Here is a 23,242-nt window from a genome sequence, read left to right as displayed (position 1 = left end):
AAGTAAGATTTCCACCCTGGCACCGGCTCCTCTTGTTTTTGAAACGTCTGGCTTATCCTCATTCAGAAATTAAGTGCCAGCCTGTCCCAAAGGGACACCCGCGCTCTGCTTCCCTGAGCGGGAGAGCCGAGGCTCCGTGGCCGTGGCCGTGGCCATGGCCAGGTGCTCCGCCTCGGGCTGCCTGCGCCAAGCCAAGGCAGGGAGGGAGCCGGGTGGGCTGCCCGCCTGGGCCGCGGCTCCTCCCCTCCCCTCCCCTCCTCCTAGTGGTCTCTACACTTCGGGCCAGCAGCCCAGGCCGCAGAGCACCCTGCGACTCGCCCCACACCCTCGGCCGGCTTCAACCTGGAGGTGTAGGCAACAGGAATCCCAATCCCCCTCGTGCAAAGCTGAGGAAGGGCCAGTGTCTACACTGGCAGGAACCAGCTCAAGCTCTAAGGCCAGGTGGAAATGGAATAAAAAACCCAGGCTCTGGTCTGGTCCGGAGCAGGGCAGGGGGGCGCAGAGCCACTCACCACCATGGCCAACACGCACACAGACCTGCTGGGCTCGTTCACGGTCCATGGAGCACGAGTGGGACCGCGACTCCACTGGGCGTGATGCGAGTCAGGACCCACCCCACCCTCCGCCTCGCTAGGACAGACACGCTGTGTGTGTCACCCAGCCCACACGGGGCCGCCCTGCTCTCTGCGCGGACGGCTGGAGGCCGGAGTCAGGACGAGCCCCGCTCGCCGGGGGCAGCAGCTGGTCTGTCAGCCGGGTTCTGGCACCGCAGGCCCTGGCTGTGGCTGGACGGGCTACTCTTGACGGAGGAGCAGCGACCGCACAGCTGGGTGGTGGCCTCCTAGGCGCCTTGGGGACAGAGGCCAGCGCTCCTGCTCCAGGCTGGTGTCACCGGGGAGGGGTCAGCCCAGGGGACAGCACACCGGCCCTGGCGGGGAGACCACTGCACACGCTCGGACACGTTCTCCAGCTGTTTATTCCCTCATCGGTCACTGTGGAGGAGAAGCCCTGACTACGGATATATTGAAAGAAAGAGAATCGCACACAACACCCAGCTATGGCCCGGGCAGGGACAACACGACACGGAACACAACAGACACAGAGCCTGCAGGGGCTGCACGGAGGGCTCTGGGGCAGCAGCGCCACCACCGCTACCACGGTCCAGGTGCTTCGAGACCAACTCCAGGCCGTGCGTGGAGGTCTGTCACTTCAAGGACAAGCCCCGACGTGAGCGGCCTGTGCCTCTCCAGCGGCTTCGGCCCCGTCTGTGGGTGAACAGCCTCGCGTGCCCCTCAAGGCGTGCTCACAGGGGGCAGGGCCGGGCAGGAAGGGAGGGACTGCAGTGACCCCCCCCCCGGCCCCTCCTCCTGGGGCGGCACCCCTGCCAGGCCTCGTCGGCCCCAAACAGCTGAATGGAAAGTGCGCATCTGGGGCCAGGACACCGCGGGCCTGAGGCCTGGTCGCTGGCAGCCCAGCAGCGAGGAGCGAGGCCACCGTCACCAGGTCTGCGTATCAGCCCGAGTCCAAAACGATGCAGTGGACGCAGGTTCTGGCAAAAGCCTTTCAGGAGTAAGTGGCCAGTGCCCCACACGCCCTGCGGCCACGTGCCTCCTGCCGTCTCAGCCGTTTCCTCGTCCACTGCTCTGAGAGGCCCGTGAACCGGACCTTCCGGACACTTTTTGGATTTTTTTTTTTTTAAGCCTAAAAGATAGTAGTTTGTCTTCATTCTTGTTCTTTGGGATATTTTTCAGTCTTAAGATAAAAGGATACTTAAACTGGGGCAATCCTTCTCGTGTCAAGATATTCCAGCCATACACACGTCACGACGTTAGCACCACATCAAACCGAGTGATGGGGCCACCAGCAACCAGGGGCAGAGACTCCTGAAAGCTGTGGAGCCGAGCGTTTGCCCCCAGTGTCTCTGCTCCCAGGCTCCGCGGCGCCTCCCTCCGGGCGGTCGACCTTTACCACTTGATATCTCGGCTGAGCGCGGGGAGCCCGGGCCCCTGGTACTTGGTGTGCAGGGCCTCCTGGGCTCGGGGCGAGTCGGCCCCGTCCAGCCACTCCTGGTACAGCTCCTGCACGTGGGCGCTGTTCTCGGGGGGCCGCACGGGGATGTCCGCATAGATGCCCTCCATCTGCCGCAGCAGCGCCTTGTCCGCGCACCCGTCCTCAGTCTGGGCTTGGCCTCTGCCATTTAAACATCCTGAAAAACAAGCAGGGAGCTTATTCTTTTCCTCCTTTTGCTTTATTTTTTTTTTGATTTTTTAAATCTTTTTTTTTAATTTTTATTTATTTATGATAGAGAGAGAGAGAGAGAGGCAGAGACACAGGCAGAGGGAGAAGCAGGCCCCATGCACCGGGAGCCCGACGTGGGATTCGATCCCGGGTCTCCAGGATCGCGCCCTGGGCCAAAGGCAGGCGCCAAACCGCTGCGCCACCCAGGGATCCCCCTCCTTTTGCTTTAAAGGGATGGTTTTGGGGCAGGAACGACGGCAGCAGGCGGCAGCGTGCTGCCCAGGCCAGAGCTCTGGGGCCTCCAGTGCTTACCTACGTGTGGCAGACGGGCAATGGTTTTTACCTAAAGTGGGGTGAGCTGCCAACCTCTCAACCTCTCGACCCAGAGAGCAGGGGCGGGCCACCGGGCAGCCACACCCCTGGGGTCTCACAGAGCCTCTGGCACCTCCCAGGGAGGGGTGGCCCCCCAAGCTCCGCCCCTGGGAGCGGTACTCCTCCCAGGTCTGCGGCTCACTCTTAGGCTCCCAGGTGTGTAGACTGAGGTCATGACCCAGAACCGGCGGCTAGTCTCCACCCTGGCCGAGCCCCTCTCCACGCATCCTGGGCAGCGCCCACCAGCTACACGTCCGACCCTGCTGGTTCTCCCAAGGTCCGCCCCCCTCTCCAGACCTTCAGCCCCGGGCTCCCCCAGATGTAGGCACCGGTGAGTCTACCCAGCTGCCACCCATGGCTCGGGGGCTGGAACCCTCCCCCTGCACTGTGGGCCCAGCTCACCCAATGAACCTCATCCTCACCTGGTCTGCTGCTCCGCACCCCGCACGCCCTCCCCAAACGCCAGCAGGTTTTCACCCTGGCCCTGCCTCCACTCCCCAGGCCAGCTTCAGTCGTGTGGGGCTCCCCGTCTGCAGAGCCCAGGACCCTCTCCCGACACCCGCACCTACTGTACCCACACGTCTCTGGCCTCCGTTTGGGACCCCTGCCCTGGTGCCTCCCGCTGGCCTCCGTGTCTCATGTGGGTCCCCCTGCCACCCGGGGCAGAACCTGGCAGCAGGTGGGGCCATCTAACCAGGAGCAGGCTCTCACCTGGTGCCCCCAGCAGCGGCTCTTCACTGGGATTGTGATCCCAAGGTTTCCTAAGGGGACCCCTGGTTTTCCTGCCACGCGGTGAGGGACGCAGAGCCACTGTGTCACAACCACCAGGGCAGCACCCGCGGTCCCACCCAGCTGTCAGCTGAGTGAGGCTTGGGGGCCCCTAGGGCCCGTCTCCTAGAGGGCTGTGGGGGGCACACTCCCGCCCAGACCCCACGTCTTACCCCCCGCGCAGGCGAGCACCTCCACGAAGTGGTACGGGAACCTGCCTTTCTTCAGTTTCAGAACCACGTTCTGGATGTTTCGGAAGCCGTACGCAGCAGCGAAGCGTAACAGAACCTCCCCGTTCTTTTCAAGGGTCACCTCCTGGAAGTCTTTGTTCCTGGAAGACGAACAAAATGGACTTTGATCTACAGAGTCCTTCCCCTGTGGCTGACAATCGTCTTCCAAGCTAAGTTTGAAAGTTAGCAAACTGAAGTCTGTGAATAAGAACAAGGCTTTTAGGTCTTGGCTCTTCTAAAGCCTATAAATAGGACAGCCCCCGACCCCCACCCCCTTGCACGGCCACGCGCGCCCACACACGCCCGCCCTGTGCCCTGGACAGAGCGCCGACCGCACTCGCAGACCTCAGGGTGCGGTAGGTGACCTCCCCCACGTCCTCGTCAAACAGCTGCTTGGCTGCGTGTCTGAAGACGTGCGCCAGGTACCCGTCGGAGCTGGCTCCGTCGTGGCGCCTCACCTCCTCCTCCTTCAGGCCTCCAAACCTGGCCAGGTGGAAGAGCAACAGCAAGCATGAAGTCAGGTTCCAGGTTTATGATCCCCACGCAGAGGAACTCCTTTACAGGTATTTAGACTTTGAGTTTTCCCCCATCAACACGAGCCATCACCTGGGGCCTCAGATCGCGAGGCCCGCTCGGCGTGCGGCCTGGTTACTCCCTCCTCTGCTGCGCCGGCATCCGCGTGTCCCCAGAACAACCTCGACGCTGGGGGACAGAGCCGGGACTCTGAGGGCCACCCGGGGGCACATGCACGTGCCCCACTGGGGACAAGGACAAGCACAGGCTCTGGCCACAGGCTCTGAAGCCAAGGAAATTCCAGACACCTCCGTGAAGCTTCCACACAAGGGCCATGACTGCTAAGCGGCCCACGTCTGCCGTGCGCGGAGCCCGAGGCATACATGGGGTGGCGGCAGCGGTCATCGGTCGGATCACCAAGACGGCAGAACCCTGGCCCGCTGTTCTTGGCACGAAGGGCCTCGAGGGAGCTGCTCTTCCCCAGAGGGGACCCGGCCTCAGGCTGGCCCGGACGCCAAGGCCAGGAACACGCGAAGTTCAGGAGTGGGGGTGCGGACACATACACATCCCCGCGGCAGCCCCGGCACCCACACTCCCAGCGCCAGCTCCGCTCACCGGGGCCCCGCTCACGTTCCACTGGGGACACGGCTGAGGGTCATGGTGGGGGCTGAGCCGCGACACGGGAAGTGGCAACCCCAGGTCGGGGCCCCCCGCCACCCCGTCTCTCTGCCGCCCACAAGGGGCCCCTCCCTGCAGAAGTCACTCACACAGTGTCGACGGCAGCATCCTTCACCGTGAGGTCACTTTGCTCCATTATTTGAGCGATTTCACCTACAGACAAATGAGGCGTAAGGACATGCCAATAGGACATCGCTTCCTCGGGAGCTGCTTCCAAAATCACGTCCCCACTGGAGATTCTGTAAGGTGACCTTGGCCACGGTCACTCTGCGGAGGGCAGGAACCCATCTCTAGTGCAGGATGACGCTAATGTGTGAAAACTGATAAAACGTAAGAGAAGAGTCCAATTCCTCCCTCCGCTCTTGAAACCAGGGATTTTGCAAATTCTCTCTCCACGTCTTTGTTTCTGAAGCAGAAATCTTGTGCCTACAGCCTCCCGTGGCCAGATGACCAAGACACAGTGGCTGCATTTATTACGTGGGGAACGGGATGTGCAGCGGTGGGCTGAGAGTCAGAACCACTTTCCTACTTCCCTTTACATGAGGGCCCCCAGAAACCCTTGCTGGAAACAACGAACGTTTCTACCAACCGCCGTGGCATCGTACTCGCACGAGAAAACTCAACATGTGAGAAATGTAGTAAAATGGACTCTGCATCCAAGAGGGAGGCCTGCATATGGTCCTCACGAAAACCCACCCTTTGGCAGGTGTGCGCATGCCCTCCTGTGTCCCTTCCACGGCGCCTGTGCGCTGGGGGCCCTTCCAGGGGGTCCCCGTGCTGGAGGCTCAGGTCAGGGGATCTGCACCCGGAGTCATGGCTCCTACAGGGTGCGGGGGCCCGTCTTCAGAGCCCGTGTGAAGTACACCTCGCACGGGTGTAGCCCACCCATGCCGCCTCGTGACTGCAGCGTCCCGCTGCGCTCCTGGGGGCGCAAGGGAGCCACCTGCACTCGTGCACACAGAGGCCCTGTTGTGGGCTCTCGGCCTATGTGCAAGCGCAGGGCACAGTGCAGGGGCTGCCGGCAAGGTCATTGCAGCACCACGGGTCCCCTGACTCCAAGTGAAAGGGGCTCACTGTGTTGCCAGGCGCACGTCTGGTTCGTCGGCAGAGCCCCCGCTCACCCGGACCCCAAGCTGTGCGAGCGCTGTCCCTCTCCACTTCCCTGCAGTCAAGCCCTCGGGATCCTGTCGTGACCCCAGAGGACGACCGCCAGAGGCCCCAGGAGCACCCAGGCCCCCTCACCTGAGGTTAATACGCAGTCAGCACCCCGGAAGCCATGTGGAGCGGTGGGGAAGTCTTCTCGAAGGGCCTCCAGTTTCTTATCGTAGCAAGGAGCCACAATAACATGGAAAATCTTGTCTGGGGACAGGTTCTGGGGAGAAAGAGCAAACCCGGTTTGCGGCTGTGGGCAAACGGGCAGCTGCAGGCTGGTGCCTCCTCAAGGGCGAGGCCACGCGGGCTCTGCGCCCAGCAGGAGGGCAGCATCAGGTCTACGCGTGGTGCCGCCTCGCTTCCCCCAGAGCCTGGAAGGTCCATGGCCTGGGGACGCCAGGGCGGGGCTGCAGGGAGCTTCCCGCAGACCCTGAGCCGGATCGGCAGCCACACCAGGGGCTCCTGTGTGGAGGGCAGAGCCTGAGGACGGTGCCCATCTGCTCGTCCGCCCATCCGCAGGTCCACAGGACCGCTTACCCTCTAGGGCTGGCAAACTCCTGGACCCCCTCAGTAAGGGGGTAAGCACAGGATGAAGCCCCACAGCTCATTTTTCTGCCCGCCCCCCCCCACCGTGAACAAGGATGTCAAAGGCATGTGGCCTCTTGAAGCTGGCCCTGGGCCTGTGGGACCCTAGTTTCGCTCTGTTCCCAGTTTCTGCAGGGCCACACCTCACTGGTTCCCTGGAGAAATGTATAATCTGCATGAGGAGGACTGTGGGCACCCGGGCAGCTGGGCACAGACCACAGGAGGGTCCAAGCTGTGGGTGGCATCCAAGCATCAGGGACCTCTGGGAGGACCCAGGCCTGGCCTCTGCTGGGGCTCCCGGGGCGGCCCCATGGCCGCAGGGGGTCTGAGTAGACACCTGGAGTGGGGAAGGACAGCACAGGGACCCACTGAAGACGACGTGCCACCCATAGGGGAGGGCTGGGCAGCTGAGGGACGTGGAAGACCTTGGGGAGCCTGGCTGGAAGTTTAACCATCACATGAAGGTGCAAGTGGCTAAGGGAGTCACAGATCCGCTCGCTGTGCTCTGGGGGCAAGGCCAGGGCCCCCCTTAGCAGGATGGACAACATTTCCACTTGGTCTGGGGGCCAGAGCACCCTGGACGTGCCCGGTGGGAATGTCCACCATCTCCTGGACATGCACTGCCCTCGGGGAGGAGGTCAGCTCACCTGCCGCCTGGCGAAATAATCCTTCACTAGAGAGCCCATGATCTGTTGAGGAGACTTGGCGGTGCACAGGTGGGGGGTAACGGGGTGGCCCAGCACCCGTTCGGCGTATCGGACCCAGCCTGGGGAGAGAGCGGGCCCGTCAGCTCCTCACAGTGGCTTCCTCCTCCTTCCCATCACACACAGGAGAATTGAGCGCCCAGACCCCGTCACCTGGGCCTCACACCTCTTCCTTCGACCTCCAGGGAATTCACGGCAGCTCCCTGGCCAAGCCGCTTTTCCTCAGCACCCCAGGCCATGGGGACCCTAGGTGCACACACCCTAGATGGGAAGATGCCCCTGCCGGCCCGACCAGAGGATGGAGGGGAAGGACGTGTAAACCATGTAGCGGGTCCCCCCAGAGAGGAGGACAAGCTTGGAGGAGCAGCCCTGAGGCATCTTCCCAGGGCCGCGGCCCCACTCCCCCGTGGGCTGCGAAGCTCTTCTGCTGCCAGCAGCCACGCTCCGATGCAGCAACAGCCACAAAGCCCGCCCAGCTTCACTCACCTACTGGAAGTTAACAGGCAACCACTGCCCACTTTTCAAGGCAGTGACCTAAGCAGACGTCCGCCCCCAGCGACGGCGAGCAGAGCGCCAGCACACTCGCTCTACGCCGCCGGAGGGGCCAGCAGGCAGCGAGCACTTCCTGAGCTGCTGGGGGCCACTGTGCCCTCCGGGGTCAGCCCTGCTGCTGTGGTTCCCACAGGGAACACGGGCCAGAAGACTGCGGGGGCCAGAGCTCGCACCCTTCTCCTGGGCACAGCCGGGTGAGAGGCAGAGCACATGGGGACGCCTGCTGACTGATGTCGTGGGGCGGACAGCCACCGAGTGACAAGCTGCTCCTCAGCCAGGGACAGCCAGCCACCTCCCCGGGACCACTCCTCGCCGGGAGGAGCAGCAGGCGCCAGTCAGATGACGTGACAGTCCCGTCTGAACAAACTCAAATGGGAGCCATCACCTGCACGCAGGCCTGAGTGCGCGGCTAACGTCTGCGGTGACCCACAGGAGCCCCTAGGCCCGAGGTCACCAGAGGGACTCTCCTTATCCCATGCCTCTCAACATTAAAAATGAAGAATTACCAAAAACGGTGGAGCCTTTGGGGGCCCGAGGCCCCTCCCACCACGGGTGCGGCCCAGTAAGGCCCCAGCCTGCACCTGTAGACACGGCTCTCGGGCAGATGGCATCTGTGCTGCGGGTGCTGAGGGCAGGCCGCTGTGTGCCGGCTGGGGGACCAGCAGGGACGTGGAGGAGGAACCAGGGCCCAGGGCGCCCCACATCTCTAACCACACAGGGTAGCACTTCCCCGAGGACCTCTGACCTAGAGCTCGACACAGCCCACGCCAGTCCTCACGGAGACGCGGCCGCGGGTTCACAGCAGCACGGATGTGACAACAGCATCCGCGTCCTTCCTTGTAAACAGCTGACCCCCCGCCCCCGCCCGCTGGCCATCCTGATGGGACGGGATAGGGGGATGTACCCAGAGAGGTGGCCTGGCACCAGGCACCCAGGAGCTCTGCAGGTATTCTGCGGGGCACCGGGCAGAGATAACCCCCACAGGAGACATTCCATCCCTGTGTGCACAGCAAGAGCTCCCCAACACCAGGAGCCCGCGTGACAAGGCCATGCCCAGAGGGCCAGCATGGGATCACCCATGGCCCCGTCTGCCACGTCGCATCCTCTGACCCTGAGGTTGCTCTCATTTCCTTGCATTGTTGTAGAACAATGTGGATTTTGACAAGGTTTAGTTTTGAACCAAGTCTCACCTCATGTCCCTGAATCTGACATGCTTGGGTATAAAGACCTCCTGAAGCAAAGTGCATCACCTAGGAAGAACATTCTAGAAGCTCGAAAGCTACGCGTAAACAGACTTGGACAGCTCATACCCTGGATGGGGCAAGGATCATCAAGTGGGGGGGTGGCCAGTCTGCACCGGGCAGGGGCTGAGTGGGGGGCTCCAGGGTGGGCCTGCTGGGGTCCCTCCCAGCGCCCCGCTCCCTCCTGATCTAGGACGCCCAGTGGCTTGGGCTGTGACCTCTGGCCTCACCCACCTCCGCTCCTGCCCCCAACACGGACCCGTGAAACACGGTGCCTTCAGCGAACGGAGGCGCGCGACGGCCCCAAGTGCTCACCTGGACAGGCGGAGGTGAGCATGGGCAGCGCGGGCTCTTCCTCGCTGTGCTGCTGGTATCGACGCACGAACTCCTTCTGACTCTCCAGGATGCTGAAATCCGCGGCTATTGTTGTATCGAACACATAGTGCACCCCTGCAGGAAAGAGGGCTGCGTTCAGCTTCCCGTCACCTCACGTGGGACCCCCTGCCAAAGTCTGCGGGCTCCGGACCAGACTTCACGGGCGGGTCCAGGGCACCCCGGCCTAGCTGCTCAATCTCGCCTCCTTTCCACCACGAACCGCAGAAGCCCAGGACTGTGTCTTACCTCCTCCTTCAAACAATAAACATGGGTCGTTTCTCAACAAGAAAATACGTATGTTTTCCCTCGTGCTCTCTCTACGTCTACACGTACATAAACACCTCACAGTGGCCATAAAATTAATGGAAGGTTACAAGGTACCACACACGCTCTTCTGTCAGCGGTTAAATTCCAGTCTGTGAGGATCCTTGAATCTTTGAAATAAAAGAAGTCAGTAAATTGGCAGACCATACTTTTCTGATGGCCTAATTTTTATGATTTGTAACTAGTTTTTCTTTTTTAAGCCATCTTTTAAAAAATAATATCATAGGGCAGCCCGGGTGGCTCAGTGGTTTGGCACCGCCGTCAGCCCAGGGAGTGATCCTGGAAACCCAGGATGGAGTTCCGCATCGGGCTCCCTGCATGGGGCCTGCCTCTCCCTCTGCCTGTGTCTCTCATGAATGAATGAATGAATGAATGAATGAATGAATCTTTAAAAAATACTATTTTAAAAGTTTTTTTTTAAAGTTTTTTTAAAAAATTTTTTTACTTGAGACAGAGAGAGAACATGAACAGGGGGAGCAACAGAGAGAGAGAGGGAGAAGCCAACTCCCCTCCCACTCCCCTGAGCAGGGAGCCCGACTCAGGGCTCAATCCCAGGACCCTGGGATCATGACCAGAGTGAAGGCAGAGGCTTAATCACCCAGGTGCCCTATTAAGCTACTTTCTAGCATTTTTTTTTAAAGATTTTATTTATGATAGAGAGAGAGAGAGGCAGAGAGAGAGAGATGCAGAGACACAGGCAGAGGGACAAGCAGGCTCCATGCAGGGAGCCCAACGTGAGACTCGATCCTGGGTCTCCAGGATCAGACCATGGGCTGAAGGCAGAGCTAAACCACTGAGCCATCCAGGGTGCCCTCCTCTAGCATTTTTTAAAAGAGATTTTATTTATTTGTGAGACAGAGAGCGAGAGCCGGGGGGTGGGGGACTGGGTGCAGAGGGAGGAGCCTGATGTGGGACTAGACCCCATGACCCCGAGATCATGACCTGAGCTGAAATCAAGAGTTAGAAGCTTAACCAACTGCAAAACTCAGGGACTTCTTTTTTTTTTTTTAATTTTTAAGTTAATTAATTTATTTATGATAGAGAGAGAGAGAGGCAGCGACACAGGAGGAGGGAGAAGCAGGCTCCATGCCGGGAGCCCGATGCGGGACTTGATCCCGGGACTCCAGGATCGCGCCCTGGGCCAAAGGCAGGCACCAAACTGCTGAGCCACTCAGGGATCCCCGAGAGACCTCTTTTTATCTAACTTTTAAAAATAAATTTTTCTGGGGCACTTGGGTGGCTCAGTGGGTTAAGCATCTGCCTTCAGCTTGGGTTATGATCTCAGGGTCCTGGGCTCAAGCCCCACATTGGGCTCCCTGGTCAGGGCAGAGTCTGCTTCTCCCTGTGCCTCTGTCCCTCCTTCTGCTTGTATTCTCGTGATTTATCTCACATAAATGACATTTTTAAAAAATACATTTAAAAAAATAAGTTTTCTTAACACTGGCACATAAGCCTGAACCAAAACAATATACTTTTAATAATTACAACAAAGTAAATTTAAGAGCTTTAATACCTGTACCCAGTGCAAATCTTAAAATTTAAGATTAAGTTAAATTAAATTAAAATTAATTTTTCTTAAAAAGAAACGTTATAAAATGTAAGTATCATCTTAACACATAAGGGCCAACTCTTTACTTAAAAAATTCATCCCCAAAATAGGGCCTTTCAGTACGAGAAGTGAGAGTATCTAGGAACTTTTTGGTCTTTGGTAAAGCCCAGCTGCCCTGAAGCTTCTTCAGATCACGAGCACGAGGAATGACTGCCCCACGCTCGTAGCCGTGGCCGTCTGGAAGCAGGCAGCGAGTGGAGAAGCCACTCCACCCAGCGCTCCAAGGAGCAGAGGCTATGTTTATTCTAAGGGTCCCCTTATTAGTAAGCCCCCATGTGGTTAGGTCTTCAAAAGCCACTGTAGGGGCGGCTGGATGGCTGTCAGGTAAGCATGTGACTCTTGGTTTCAGGTCAGGTCGTGATCTTGGGATCCTGAGATCGTCTCTCTCCCTCTGCCCCTCCCTCGGCTCACGTGATCACACACACGCTCTTTTTGCCTAAAATATATACATCCTAACGAAAGAACCCACTGCAAAAAAACCAGAAACTCATGTGAGCAAGTATCTCCAGTTCTCATGTTTGAGAGGGAGGACCTTCCTTTGTGCACAGGACACTGCCCGTCCTCTCTCTGCTCTTCGGAGATCATCCTGGGAAACCAGATGCCAATCGTCTTGCAGACGTGATGCTCTAGCATCTGCCAGATGCCATCTGTGGGCCCTGGGAGCCCGGGCAACACCGTACTCCTCAGCGAGCGCAGGAGCCACCTCCACGTCCCCAGCCACCCCATCACGTGCTGCCCCTGGACGGCCAGCCACAGACAGCACAAGACACTCGTCCGCACAGCAAGGGGGGAAGGGAGGCCCGACGCCTGCGGGTCAGCGGCAGGGTCTGAAGTCCCTGTCCCTGCTGTGCCCTGGGGAGCTGAACTCTGCAGATACGAAGGGCAGCCATAAGCTGGCCTTGTCAACTCACAACAATATCAAGGCGCCTCACCAAGACTTTTGAGGAAGCCGCAGAGTCTTCTGGAAGCATCAGTCACACTGAGGCGGAATTTGGCAGCAAAGTAAGGCAGAGACTGAGGGCACACCGACACTGCCAGCACCTTGTGCTGTGAAGGGTCACATTTCTGGGGGAACAGAGAAGAGGGTCAGATGCGGCTGAGCAGTGATGGAAGTCGGCCACACGGGTGTAGCACGTGTCCTCTGAAAGACTGGTAGGTAGCACATACCTGCACTAGCAAGTGACGAGAAAGAAATGGGAAAAAATTAGGATGAAAAGGTGTGACATCCCAAAAGATTCTGTCAATTTTTTAAAGACAATATTCTATCAATAAGTGCCAATGCCTGGATGAAAGTGGGTAACTTTAAGAGGAAAATAAATATTACAATATTGGCCCATAAATAACTGAAATGACCCTACAATGATTAAAACCACTCATACGCCAATATACGTCAATTAAAACAGAATACAGACACTGAAACAGCATCTAGAATCTGTCCCCAAAGAGGCTGCAATTCCAGCTCAGTAGGGCAAACCATAGGATGCACGTTTCTTTTAAAGAGAAAGGAGAGAGACCCTGAAGCGGGCTCCTGTTCAGCACGGAGCCTGACACAGGGCTGTGACCCCACGACCCTGAGATCATGACCCGAGCCGAAACCAAGAGTCAGACGCTTAACCGACTGAGCCACCCGGGCGCCCTAAACTGTGGGGTATTTTTAAGGAGCGGATCATTCTCACCTCCTATAAACGGTTCTAAAGGATCCCGTACGAACACGGAACAAGGCTGTCAGCACCCTGTAACCCAAAGTAATACTGGCAGCTCAAGAAATCCCTAGGAAAGTCTGAACAACTCATCACCAACACAAGGGACGGAAGGCAGGAGCAGCTTGGGCCAGGTCGCCGGTTAGAGAGCCTCCCACGCGACCTCCGAGCTGGAGCTTAGGGCAGACACCAGGTTCCCGCGATGGAGCTGCGCGGTCAGACGCCGCCCGGTCGGTAAAGGGGAGGCCCCGACAGTGGTGTTTGGGGGGCTGAGGACTGGGCTGCTCAGCGAGGGAGCCCCCACCCTTGGCCCGGGACGCGCAGGCCCAACTGGATGTGGGGAAGGGGTGGGACTCCCGCCTCCGAATCACCCCACAGAAACGTGGAAGCAGGGATCCGGGTGGGAGTCCCAGCCGCTGACAGAGGAGGCAGCTCCGGGCACCTGACGCCGGGCTCCCTCTGCCTGCGTCCCCGGGGTCTCCAGGCCTCACTCTGCTCTCTCAACGTGCCCTCCTCTGAGGGAGCCGCTCTGGGAGCGGCAGGGCGTTGGCCTGAGCCCAGGGCCGCGGCGCAGGCAGAGAACGGGAACCTGGTGGCTGCCTCACCCCGCCGGAGCGTCCCCTGCTTCTAGGCTCATGAAATAACCATTTCCTCATTGTTTATACCGGTCTGAGTTGGGAACCCACCTTCTGCAGCCGAAATGTGGATTGGTGTGCACCTGCCAGAAGGGTCTGCAAACATCTACTCAATAGTTAAACTTTATAAGCATTTCCACTGACGTTGACTCAGGCGTCAGCGTGGGGGGGGGGCGCTGAGCTGCCTGACAAACGAGCCGAGTTCGTTCCCTGCAGTAAGACAGGGAGAGCCACTTTGCTCAGAGAAGGACGAGGAGCAGGTGGGGACCCCTGGGGAACCCGACCACCAGGAGGCAACAGACACACCAGCGACAGCGGAAGGTCGTGCATTGCTCTCTGACGCCGGGACCTCTAAGTGCTGGAGGACGCGTCCAGGAACAGACCCCAGGGGTGGCGGCCCACCACGTAAACCCACGCTCCTCACGGATCTGCCTCGCTCCGGCACCCCGAGTGTTACGAGAGGCGGGGGAGCGCCCGTGGCGCCTGCACGGCTGTGCGCCGGGTGGGGTGCGGAGGGCTTCCCAGGAAGTGGCCGTGAGCGCGAGGGGAAATGCTTTTCGGCCCCTCTGCCTCACTTGCCCTTTCACCTGTGCTTCTGTCAGTAAAGCCACTGGCCACGGCTGAGCGGCACGGGTCTAGAGGACAGCCGAGGGAGCACAGCCGAGGGAGCACAGCCTGACAAGCCCCTCGCACCAGAGCCCCGCCTCTGGGAACAGATGAGGCATCCTGCCTCCCGCCACGTCGGTGAGGAAACCGGCGCCCGGGTGGGGGCTCTGGACAGGGTTCACCCCAGCGAGGGCCAAGCCGTGTGCCCTGGGCCCCAGCAGAGGCCTCCGCGCCTCACGCCACCCCCAGGGCCACCAAGCGCCCGGAAGCCCTACCTTATTGAGGTTCAGAACTCGAAAGAAGTCCTTGACGTTCTGCTGAGAAACCTGGAGTCCCTCCTCCGCGGTCACACAGCTGTCACACGCCAGGCAGTCGCTCAGAAATATCTTGGCATCAGCCAACTTATGGAATTCTCCCTTCTACAAAAGAAAGAGGTTTTCATCTAATTCTTCAGTAGAAACTCTAACGCGTGCTCCTCTAGGGAGAATGTTAGCACAAGAGCAACACAGAATGCGGACGAGGGTCACCCTGGGCAACACAGAGCCAGGCCTGGAGCTCCGGATACCGCAGTTGCACAGAACAGACCACAGTGACACCAAGGAGGGACACAGGTGACACGCCAGGGTGGGAGCAGGACAGCGCTGTCACGTGGTGGGAAGAAATCCACATGCCTGAGTCCGGGGAGCTGGCCCGGCTCCCCTGCTCGCTGTCCCCTCTGTCGCCCGGGGACTCCCACTCTCAGCCCTCTCTGTACCCCCCTGGGGAGCCCACCTAGGCCCGTGGCTCCCCAGGGAAGCTGCAGCCCATCTCAGGAGGTCTGCACACACCCCGGGGTGGCCAGAGCTGTCACTCAGAGGGTCTGGAGCACGTGGCCTGGCACACGCCTGGGGCCTAGTACCTGCTGCTGGGCTGCGCTGAGAATCCTGGCCCTGGGTCCCCGCAGGGGCGTCCGTGAGCCCAGTCTGCATGGTTCCCAGCACGACTTCCTCAGGCTCTCCTGGGCCAGACCCCCTCCCACCTGGCCTGCTCCTCCCGCCTCCTACACATGTGCCAGCGCCCCCACTGCCAACAGCTCTCCAACCTCACCTCCAGCGGAGCTCGTTCCCTTCCCAGGCTCCGGGAAGCTCTATCTGGACCGCCAACTGCCCCCAGCGTCCCGCACTGTACGCGCCCTCCTGCCTTCAGCACTGGTGTGTCTGCCCAGGCCCCCCTTGCCCTGTCTCCCTGGTCCTGTCCTTCACTCTCCCCTGCTCGAGCCTCCCCCGACATAGGCTCTGTCCACACCTCCCCCATGCCTGGTGCGTGCACCCCGCCCCTGAGCTACTCACCCTACTGGGGTGCCGCCCACTGTGCTGGCAGGGCGCTGCTGAGGCTGTGCGCACATCTTATCTGCACCACCACAGCCCTGGGAGGGAAGTAACCCAACTCCCCAGGTCACTGATAAGGAAACGGGGGCCCCAGGGTTTAGATGTCTGTCCTAGGGGATGTGGCCAGAGGGCAGGTGGGGGAGGTGCCAGGCACTCCCTGCCTTTTCTGCCTTTGCGCCCTGGTGCCGGTCACATCTGCGGCTTTCCCGGCCCTACCGCTGCCAGGGCACAGGACACAAGAGGGGAGAGATCGGTTCCTGTCAGGATGACCAGACTAAAGAGAAACCTGCGGCTGTTTGTCCCACGGTGCCTGCACTCCACTAGTGGTCAGGACCAGTCCTTTCCAAGGGAACAGTGACCTCTGCTACCCAGCAAACGTAAACCATCCCTACTAGCTAAGGACAACTTAAACTCTCAAGAACTCAGCTAGGGAAGAAACCACTAGAAAAATAAACTTACGGACCACGAGATCTGAATTATTTTATAGATTATCTTCCTAAACTCCCGTTTTACAGAACGGAATTTTTCATTAAAAAAAAAAAAAAAAGGAGATTTAGGGCACCTCAGCAGTTGAGCATCTGCCTTTGGCTCAGGGCGTGACCCCGGGGTCCCGGGATCGAGTCCTGTGTCGGGCTCTCTGCATGGAGCCTGCTTCTCCCTCTGCCTGTGTCTCTGCCTCTCTCTCTCTCTCTGTGTGTGTGTCTCTCATGAATAAATAAAGTTCTCAAAAAATTAAATTTAAAAAATGGAGATTAACTATTGTAACATTATTTTTAATAAATGACTAAAGATAATATTTTTCTTTTTTTTTTAAGACTTATTTTTATTTAATCATTTGAAAGAAAGAGCGTGCAAGAGCACAAGCAGGGGGAGAGTCAAAGGGAGAAGCAGACTCCCTGCTGAGTAGGGAACCCGATGTGGGGCTCAATTTCAGGGCCCGAGATCATGACCTGAGTTGAAGGCAGACGCTGCACCGAAGGCCCCCCAGGCGCCCCCTTTTTCTTTGTTCTTCACGTAGTTTGTTTTGGCGTGGTGTATTCTGCGAAGACTTGCTCTCGGGCCCTTCTGTCTCAAAGGTCATGTGCTTACGAATGACCATCCTGCATACCCGCGGCCCCTGGCAGGGACATCACTACAGCATCTTCTTTCTTAGGGCAACGATGTGACATCACTACAGCATCTTCTTTCTTAGGGCAACGATGTGCAGGGGACATGACCCCACCAAGAGGACAAAAAACAGCCACAGCGTTTACCCCAGGCTAATGCAAAACTGAGAAATCACTTGCCTCTGCATGGTCCTGGGCCAGGCTCGGTACGCCGACTGACGCATTCTCTTGGTCCTCGGTCTTTGTTTTCTTATTACATTCCTTGATAAAGCAAAGGAACATATAAAAGTACGACTTTTAACCTGACTCTCTCAACTTAGAAAGGTGTATACGTAGGCTCTGAACCATTCACCTCCTGCACAGACATCTTTTCTACAGAAACAAAAGCGCCTGGACTTGTGGACACACACGCACATCCTCCTCTATCCGTGTCCTTGCAGTAACTGAAAACTAGAAGTAACGGGGCCTTCCACCAACAGGTAAATTAACACCGACAACCGGGACACCTGTTAGACTACAATGAATGAACGAATTGTGTGTGATGCTCTGAAAATGTATTTCCCTATAATGTTAAGTAAAAAAAAAAAAAAAAAGCGGGGGGGGGGAGAATGATGGAATATTTATGTAATCCAACTTTTCGAAAAATAAAATAGGGGCAGCCCTTGTGGCCCAGTGGTTTAACACTGCCTTCGGCCTGGGGTGTGATCCTGGAGACCCGAGATCGAGTCCCACACTGGGCTCCCTGCATGGAGCCTGCTTCTCCCTCTGCCTCTCTCTCTCTCTGTGTCTGCCATGAATAAATAAGATCTTTAAAATAATCATAATAATAATCCCCGTTCCTCGCCGAATGGCTCTTTATGTTATCAGAGCCTAGGAGCAAGGGTGGAAGGCGACCGCGGTTACCATGGTTACCCAGGTGGAGCCAAGGACCAGCTCCCGTCCTCCCTACCTTCCTGTTCTGTCACTATGATGATGTAAGTCGCATAAACACTCCTCAAAAAACATGTTTTGACGATTATTTTAATCATCCACATCCAGAACAGTGCTCGCTGCGGCTGCCCTGAGTGGTTACTCAGGTTGGTTCGCTTTACCGGTTCGCTGGTGTTTCTTTTGGCTTCAAAAATATTTTGAAAGGACAGACAAGTGCACCGAGAACCGGAAAGAGCAAGCGTGGGCCCAAATGTAACGTGACCCCGGGGCACCTGGAAATGCACCCGCAGGTGCAGGAGCACCGGGGCATCTGGCAGGTGCAAGTGTCCGCGGCTTACAGGCCACCCGCGGTCGCGCTCTACCCACTGGAACCAGGACTGAGCCCGCGAGGTGACGAGGTGGCCCGGACGCACAGGGGCCGGGAGCGGCCGATCCCAGAGCCGGGGACCGGGGGACGGGGTGACCCGGGGGACCGCGCCGCGGCCGGCACCGCCCGCTCGGGGCTCCAGGGTTCCGGGAGGCCGGTGACCGCAGGCAGCGCCGCCCCCGACCGCGACCTCCCGACTCCGACCAGCCCCGCCCCCGCCCCGCCCGGGCCAAGCCCCTGACCCGACCGGGACCGGGACCGGAACCGGGACCCGGACCCGGCCGACCCCCGGCCCCCAGCAGCCCCGCCCGCCGCCGCGAGCGCGCGGGGCGCACCTTCCGCGTGCAGTGCTCACACTTCATCTGGAGCGGGGCAGGCGCGGGGCCACGGCTCGGCCTCTGAGCAGCTCCGGGAGACTCGGTCACGGACGCCCGGCGCCCGCCGCCCTTTGTTGTAGTCACCCCCGGCGCGGCCCCACCCCCGGCGGCTGCGCTCCACCAATGAGAGCGTCGGGAAGGGGCGGGTCACAACCCGAAACCAATAGGAGCGCAGAAGGGGCCGGTGCGGCTCCCGCCCACATGTCTCCGCCTGGACCAATGACAGCCGCAGGAAGGGGCGGGCCGGGCCCCGGAGCCAATCGGAGCGCGCGGGGGCGGAGTGCGGCGGACACCTGGAGGCCCGGCGGGTCCCCGCGCACTTTTGGCGGCTCGTGGGTCGGGGGCGGCACGGCGCCCCCGGACGGACTCTCTCTAGGAGGCGACCCGGCGTGGCCCTGGGGCGTCTGGCCCGGCAGCGCGGCTGCACCTCACGCCTGTCCCAGGCTCCGCCAGGCCACCGCCATTGCCGCCTGGAGGCGCGTCACGTAGGCCAGGCAGGTGGCCGTGCGCATGCGCGCATGGGCACCACGTGGCGCCTCGAGGATGCTGCGAGGTGGGTGTGAAGTCCGGGCGCGCCCCGCCGGGGAGCTCGGCGGGTGTGCGGGGGGTCGGGCGCTGGCTTCGCAAATCGCCAGTAGTTATTATTTTCTTGGTAAAATGGCACCGCTTGCAGGGCTAAAGCGAAAATGTTTGATTTGTAATAATTTAAAGGAACATTTTATCAAGTCAGTGTCTGCGCTTTGCAGGGTGATTGGGAATGTGAAGAACGCATCGGAAAGCTCCATGGAGGGATCCCTGGGGGGCGCAGCGGTTTGGCGCCTGCCTTTGGCCCAGGGCGCGATCCTGGAGACCCGGGATCGAGTCCCACATCGGGCTCCCGGTGCATGGAGCCTGCTTCTCCCTCTGCCTGTGTCTCTGCCTCTCTCTCTCTGTGACTATCATAAATAAATAAATAAAAATTAAAAAAAAAAAAAAAGGAAAGCTCCATGGAGCGTAAGGAAAGCAACTGGTGACCTTGAAAATAAAGTTGCCTCGCCTTTTGGTAGCAAAACGGGTTCCCGGGGAAGTAGAGGATTGCAGTCCAGACCACAAGCCATCTGCACCCAAGCCATAGGCGAGTCTGGGGCACAGAGAGGAAAGTGGGTGCAGGAGAGCAGAAGCTCCTCGAGGCTGAGCTGGGGCTGCCTCTCGCTGGCTGGAGGAGACCCAGGGGCCTCCTGCTGGGGTGACCTTGTGCTTAGCTGGGCTGTGTCCGCAGGTTCCTGCTGGGTGTGCAACTGCGAGCGGGTGGGCGAGAGCTCCCCCTGCCTGCCCCCTCCGCGTCCTAAAGAAAGTTTCCTTGACCCCGTTTCATAGTTTACAGTACTCGGTACAGCTGTTTACAATTGCATGAGTGAAACGCAGGAGGTCTTCATTGTTGCCAGACTAACCCCTGCTTAACTCAAATCTACGTGGCACCTCTCAGAAAACACATTCCTTCCATTTTCAGCAGATAAGAAGATAAATTTAGGTTGTCGTTTGTATGTATTTCTTGCCATTGTTTTAGAAACGTAACCACAGCACCATGATCATGTGTGAAAACAAATTACAATGACTTTAATTATTTAATTTCATCAAATACGTAGTGCCCAGGTTTCCCTAAATTGAACCTCGTTATTTTTTTTTAACCTCTTTAAAAAAATTAAATCAGGACCTGTATAAGGTCCAATATGTTTATCGCTTTGTTGTGTTTATGTTTTTTATTTTTTTTTAAAGATTTTATTTATTTATTCATGATAGTCACAGAGAGAGAGAGAGAGAGAGGCAGAGACACAGGCAGAGGGAGAAGCAGGCTCCATGCAGGGAGCCCTACGTGGGATTCGATCCGACCTAGGATCGTGCCCCGGGCCAAAGGCAGGCACCAAACCGCTGCACCACCCAGGGATCCCTCTTATGTTTCTTTTAAAAGATCGTTTTTTGTTCTAAAGTAATTTGAGGCTCACTTAGGAGTTGCAAAGACACCACAGAGTTCCTAGTCTGAAGGCATCCGCATCACTCTCTGTTGTTGCACATCAAGCAATCAAGTGGTTTGGCTGTAGGGCTTCCAAGAATTGCTGATGCATCCTTGTGGAGTCCTTAGTAAACCCTTGCCCTCTGAATTTCCAGTAGCGTAGAACGATGCCTGGGTGGCTCAGAGGTGGAGCGTCTGCCTTCAGCTCAGGGCGTGAACCCGGGGTCCTGGGATCGAGTCCCACATCAGGTTCCCTGCAGGGAGCCTGCTTCTCCCTCAGCCTGTGTCTCTGCCTCTATCTCTCATAAATAAATAAATAAATAAATAAATAAATAAATAAATAAATAAATAAATAAATAAAATCTTTAAAAAAATGTTCTCATGCCTTGTTTGAATAGTAAATTTTTTGGCAAGACTGTTCCATAGATGTGTAATTCTATCAGGAGGTTGCACTAACTCCTTTCTGTGATACTAATTAGCGCCCATTGATAAAACTGCATATGTCCATTCATTCATGATAGCAATGCTTTAATCCTACCATTTTAAAAAATTTACTAGCAGGAATACTTACATAATGAGAAATTTCTCTCATTCGCTATTTGATTACTCTGCTGTACATTTTATAAAGAAAGGCAAGATGAATGCATAAACTGGCCAAAAAAATCCAAGTTCCTTTCTCAGCATCCTCAGGAAGTGAACAAAGAACTTAAAAATAGGGACGGCTGAGTGGCTCAGCAGTTGAGCATCTGCTTTCCGCTTGGAGCATGATCCCAGATCCAGGGATCAGAGTCCCACATCAGGCTCCCTTCAGGGAGCCTGGTTCTCCCTCTGCTTGTGGCTCTGCCTCTCTCTGCATCTCAGTAAATAAATAAAATCTAAAAGAAAAAAAACTTAAAAACATATCATTATGCATTACGGACTTTGGGGGCACCTGGGTGGCTCAGTCAGTTGAGTATCTCAGCTCAGGTCTTGATCCAGGGTTGTGAGTTCAAGCCCTGTGTTGGGCTCCACACTGGGCATGAAGCCTACTTAAAAAAATATATATGGATTTAAACGCTTGGAGATTTTCAGTTCATTTGAATTATTGATGCTCACATTTTTTTTTTTTTGCATAGAAAATCTCTTCAGCTAGGCTCCAAATTTTTTTGAGAAGATGCTAGATGCTAACAGTCACTTTGCTTTTTGATAAATTTGCTTCTACATTTCCTGCTTTAGACTTGAAATCAATCTTTTCTCCAAAAAGCTTGGTTTCTTTAGTAGGAATTGGTATTTAAAAACCAGAGAATGGATATAAAATTGCTCCTTGCTACTGCATTGATTGTTGTTTCTCGGACTTTTCAGTGGACAGCATAAAGAAAGGTGTATTTTTTAAAGTGAAATTACTGTGAACTCACACTGGTCCTTCTAAGTCAAATCCAGGAATACAGGGCTCTAATTAATTGGCCTCATTGACCTCACATCCATTACTTCCTGTTCGAAATTCCTGGTTCCCAGTACCACCTACTTAACGTACTCATTTGCATGGTCTTATATCACCCACATAAAAAGTCTCAGACTAACAATGTTAACTAAGTCTACTATCCGGAATAAAAATACCACATTTTACATATTATGTTTCAATATATATTTGCATCCTCTAAACTTTTTTTTTTAACATTTTATTTATTCATTTGACGAGGGCACAAGCAGGGGGAGCAACAGAGGCAGAAGCAGACTCCCCACTGAGCAGGGAGCCTGATGCAGGACTCAATCCCAGGACCCTCGGATCATGACCTGAGCTGCAGGCAGACGCTTCACCAACTGAGCCACCCAGGCACCCTTGTATGCTCCCCTTCTTAAATGATAGTGTCTTACGGAAGTTTCTTCATCTTGCTTTTATCTTTCAACAGTATGTGCTGGAGAATGTGCTATAGCAACATACAGAGATATTCCTCCTTCCTTTTTCATAGTTGCATAACACCCTCTGTGTGGATGTATGTATTTGACAGGGTCCAATCAAGAGAGAAAAAGCACACTATAATTTGAACAGAGTTTAATATAAAGAATTATTAGCAATAACTAGGGAATGGAGTAAGGGATTGGGCAGTAAGGAGAAATGAGTCTATAGGGTCACCTGGGTCTGCCTTTGGCTCAGGTCATAATCCCAAGGTCATGGGATCAAGTCCCATTATCAGGCTCCCTGCTCAGTGGGGAGCCTGCTTCTCCTTCCCCCTGTACCTCCACACTGCTCGTGCTCTCTCTTGCTCTCTCTGAAATAAATAACATCTTTACAAAAGAAGTGAGATTATAAAGATTGCAAGAATAGTAAGAAACAAAGAGTAGCCACAGTCATCTCATCCAGGGCTATGACAGCGAGGAGCCCACTCTGTCCACAGAGTTGAGATCTAGACTGTTGGATCTAGACCCACTTTTGGCTCGCTGGGGGACAGAGAACTTGTCCAACGCTGCACTGGTGGGACATGCTGGAAATCCTCCCTACAGGGTGCTGGGGAAAGGTTTTTTTCACAGCTAACAGACAATGGTTAGCATCATGCCAGAGACCACACAAAAAAATAGAAGACTCAAATCCATTTTCATGGATCAGGCACAGAGCTGTGAATTTAGAGCTGAGATATAATGTGTTGATAATTGGCACGATTTACAATTTTATTCATTCAGTCCCCTATTTATGGATATTGTATTTCCAGTCTTGCTATTGCCAATATTCACGATTTTAACCAAATTGTCACTTGTTCACACGTTTAACATTTGTTAAGAGTCCAGTACAGGCTTCATTTTTAAATAGCTTATAATCTAGTAGAAAAGATAAAATTGGGCAACCCT

At 56.3% G+C, this 23,242-nt stretch overlaps 1 protein-coding gene across 1 annotated transcript; it reads right to left on the bottom strand.

Annotated features, from left to right (window-relative positions):
* Positions 1 to 958: 958 nt before the first annotated feature.
* Positions 959 to 18,513, bottom strand: NARF (nuclear prelamin A recognition factor). The gene is made up of 11 exons (XM_055334527.1): positions 18,388 to 18,513; positions 16,936 to 17,016; positions 14,558 to 14,701; positions 12,274 to 12,406; positions 9,349 to 9,483; positions 7,184 to 7,302; positions 6,042 to 6,171; positions 4,889 to 4,952; positions 3,954 to 4,091; positions 3,552 to 3,709; positions 959 to 2,206 (listed from the first exon to the last, which is right to left on the bottom strand). The coding sequence occupies exons 1-11, from the start codon at positions 18,412 to 18,414 to the stop codon at positions 1,965 to 1,967; spliced, it is 1,371 nt and encodes a 456-aa protein (XP_055190502.1). The 5' UTR covers positions 18,415 to 18,513; the 3' UTR covers positions 959 to 1,964.
* Positions 18,514 to 23,242: the final 4,729 nt, after the last annotated feature.

Source organism: Nyctereutes procyonoides, unplaced genomic scaffold (assembly GCF_905146905.1).
Source record: "Nyctereutes procyonoides isolate TBG_1078 unplaced genomic scaffold, NYPRO_anot_genome, whole genome shotgun sequence".
NCBI classification, from domain to species: Eukaryota; Metazoa; Chordata; class Mammalia; order Carnivora; family Canidae; genus Nyctereutes; species Nyctereutes procyonoides.
The sequence above is the reverse complement of the archived record's forward strand: the minus strand, read 5'-3'. Positions and strand labels throughout refer to the sequence as shown.